The sequence below is a fragment of the Propithecus coquereli genome, unplaced genomic scaffold (genome assembly GCF_000956105.1).
Source record: "Propithecus coquereli isolate 6110/MARCELLA unplaced genomic scaffold, Pcoq_1.0 Scaffold188, whole genome shotgun sequence".
NCBI lineage: Eukaryota > Metazoa > Chordata > Mammalia > Primates > Indriidae > Propithecus > Propithecus coquereli.
The window spans coordinates 9395-11749 of record NW_012143634.1 but is presented as its reverse complement, the minus strand read 5'-3'; the positions used below and the strand labels follow the sequence as shown (position 1 = coordinate 11749).

At 45.0% G+C, this 2355-nt stretch overlaps 1 protein-coding gene across 1 annotated transcript in view; it reads right to left on the bottom strand.

Annotated features, from left to right (window-relative positions):
• The window catches only part of BMP15 (bone morphogenetic protein 15), a 19877-nt gene extending 17919 nt beyond the window's left edge, over positions 1–1958 (bottom strand). Inside the window, 1 exon segment of the mRNA XM_012642808.1 lies at positions 1610–1958. Within this exon segment, the coding sequence (XP_012498262.1) occupies positions 1610–1937 (328 nt within the window). The 5' untranslated portion in view covers positions 1938–1958.
• Between the last annotated feature and the right edge of the window lie 397 nt (positions 1959–2355).

The window sequence follows — 2355 nt, the reverse complement described above, 5'->3', positions numbered from 1 at the left end:
GTGTTTACTGAATGAATCTCTAACCACACCAAGCTATTTTCTTTCCTAAATCAGAAGACACTCCTGTCTCAATGCAGAGTCACCTGGCTCCTTCTGCAAGATTTATTTCAAATACTACCTCCTCCACGAGGCCTTCCAACAGTCTCCCTGTTTTCCTTTTCTTGCTTCGAGCAATGAGCCATTTCTTCTGAGGTCCTGGGAGCCCTATTGCTTATTCTTTTCAAAGCACTTGTCATATTATTACATCATTGTGTGATTATTTATCTATCCATTCCACTACATGGAGAGCTCCTGGAAGTCAAGAAAGTAATTATTTTCATCTGTATACCCAACCCAAACCAACTGCCCAGTGCTCAGTTAAAATCTGTTGGGGAATCAGCACAGCATGGCGATTAACACACAGGCTCTTGGGCCTGAGAGCCTGCCTTTGACACCTGGCTCTACCGATTACTAGCTGTATGACATCGGGTAGGTGACTCTGAGCCTGTTTCTTCACCTATAAAATAAGTCTGTTAATACTATCTACCTCATATGGTAGTGGTGAGGATTAAGATAAATAATGTTTGTAAAGCATTTTCTGCAATGCCTAGTACACAGTAAGCTCACAGTAAGGGTTAGCTAGGAGAATATTGGGTGTTTTATTGGAAGGGGGAGTATAAATACTTTCCGTTGTGATCTGAGGCTAGTGAAGGCCTGAGATTGATCTCACTAGGTTCCCAAGAGTTCCTTGAAGTTGATGGCTGTCTTCGTTCCCTAGAAAGCCCGATGTTTCAGGAGCCCACTGTTCTAAACTGCATCTAATGCAGGTGCTCAAAGCAAAATCAAGCGTAATGGGGACAAAGAAAATGCCAAAATACATTTAGTACCAAAATCCTAAAGTAGCAACATGGCCTAAGTGGAAAAACTGCTTGGTGTACAAGGACATTGGGGTACTGCATTTAAACACTTAAGTTATGGACGGACTTTAGAATCAGACAGACTTGAGCTTGGAACCCAGCTTTGCCACCCACGGTTCATGTGACGTTTGCAAGTTATGTAACCTCACCCCATGATTAGTTTTCTTATCTTTTAAAATTAGGCTAATTGCTTCAAGATAGCTAATGAAAGTAGCTTTCATTAAGAATTAAATACAATAGCAGATGCTCACAGAGCCAGGTATACAGACCCCCAGATATTAGCTAATTTCTGTCCTTTCTGAGGCCTTGTAAGGTTCTCCAACTCAGCATCCTGTATTCGTTTCCTTCTAAGAGCAAAACACCACATAAATAGCCCTCCACAAGAATGTAGTTGGGTATTTTTCACAGTTTTCAGAGCTGTGACAAACAGTAAGATGTTTTTTTTAAAAGATAGAGGCTGACGTATCACTCAGTTGTCCTGGGAAAGTTCTTCAGTAGGCCCCAAGGCAATCTGTGCTTAAGTTCAAGCCCTGAAGGCAAGTAGACTTGGAACCAGCTTCTCCCAAGCTTGGTATTCTTTGAACACTAAGCCTGAGAGAACCACCCACCCACCAGCAATGAGGCCTGACAGTAAACCCACAGATTCCATTTATCTACACTCCTCTTCTCCACTTGTCTCCCCTCCCAAGCCGTATGAGGGCATGATAACTCACCTCTGAGAGGCTTTGCCACATTGGCCAAGGGCCTCACCAGCCTCACCATAGTGGCTCCAATGGTGCGGTTCTCCCTAGGGTTCCCGAGTGAGTCAGCTGAACTCTGGTACAACTTCAGCATGTACTCCAGTTGGGGTCCTTGGAGCTGTGGCTTCCTCTGCTGCTTGCCAGGAGCTTCTTCTAGCAGGTCCCGAATCAGGGGCCAGCTAGGGTCCTCAGCCAGGGGGGCAACCACAGGCTGCCCTACCTTTGCCAACTCGGCCCTGTGGTCCATGAAAAGCACCAGTTCCCAAAGAACGAGGATGCTAAGAATACTGAGAAGGACCATCTTGAAAGGCTTGGTGTTCAGCAACAGGCTCCAATCTTAGCCCAGAGGATGTCACTCTGATCTGTTTCTCTCACACAGGTAAACTGTATCCTGGCTTCACAACCACCAAGGATGAGTCAACAAAAAGAAAAGGAAGACTCTATGTTGTTTCCACTAGGAGGATCTCCTAAGCCAAAGGAGATCTCCAATCTTGGTCCCTTTGAATCAAAACAAACAGAAAGTGAGACAAGGCAGCATGAGAACAAGGGCTGAGAACAAGATACTGCATATTAAGAGGCTGAGGTAAATTAAAAGGAGCGGTCCATTCCAGGACCTACTCCCTTACCTTACCCACAAGGCTGAAGGAAAGCAGCATTATGCTACTCTACTCCACAGCCTTATAAGCAGTCCCTTAATAGGTCCTTAAAGGGCCAGAAGC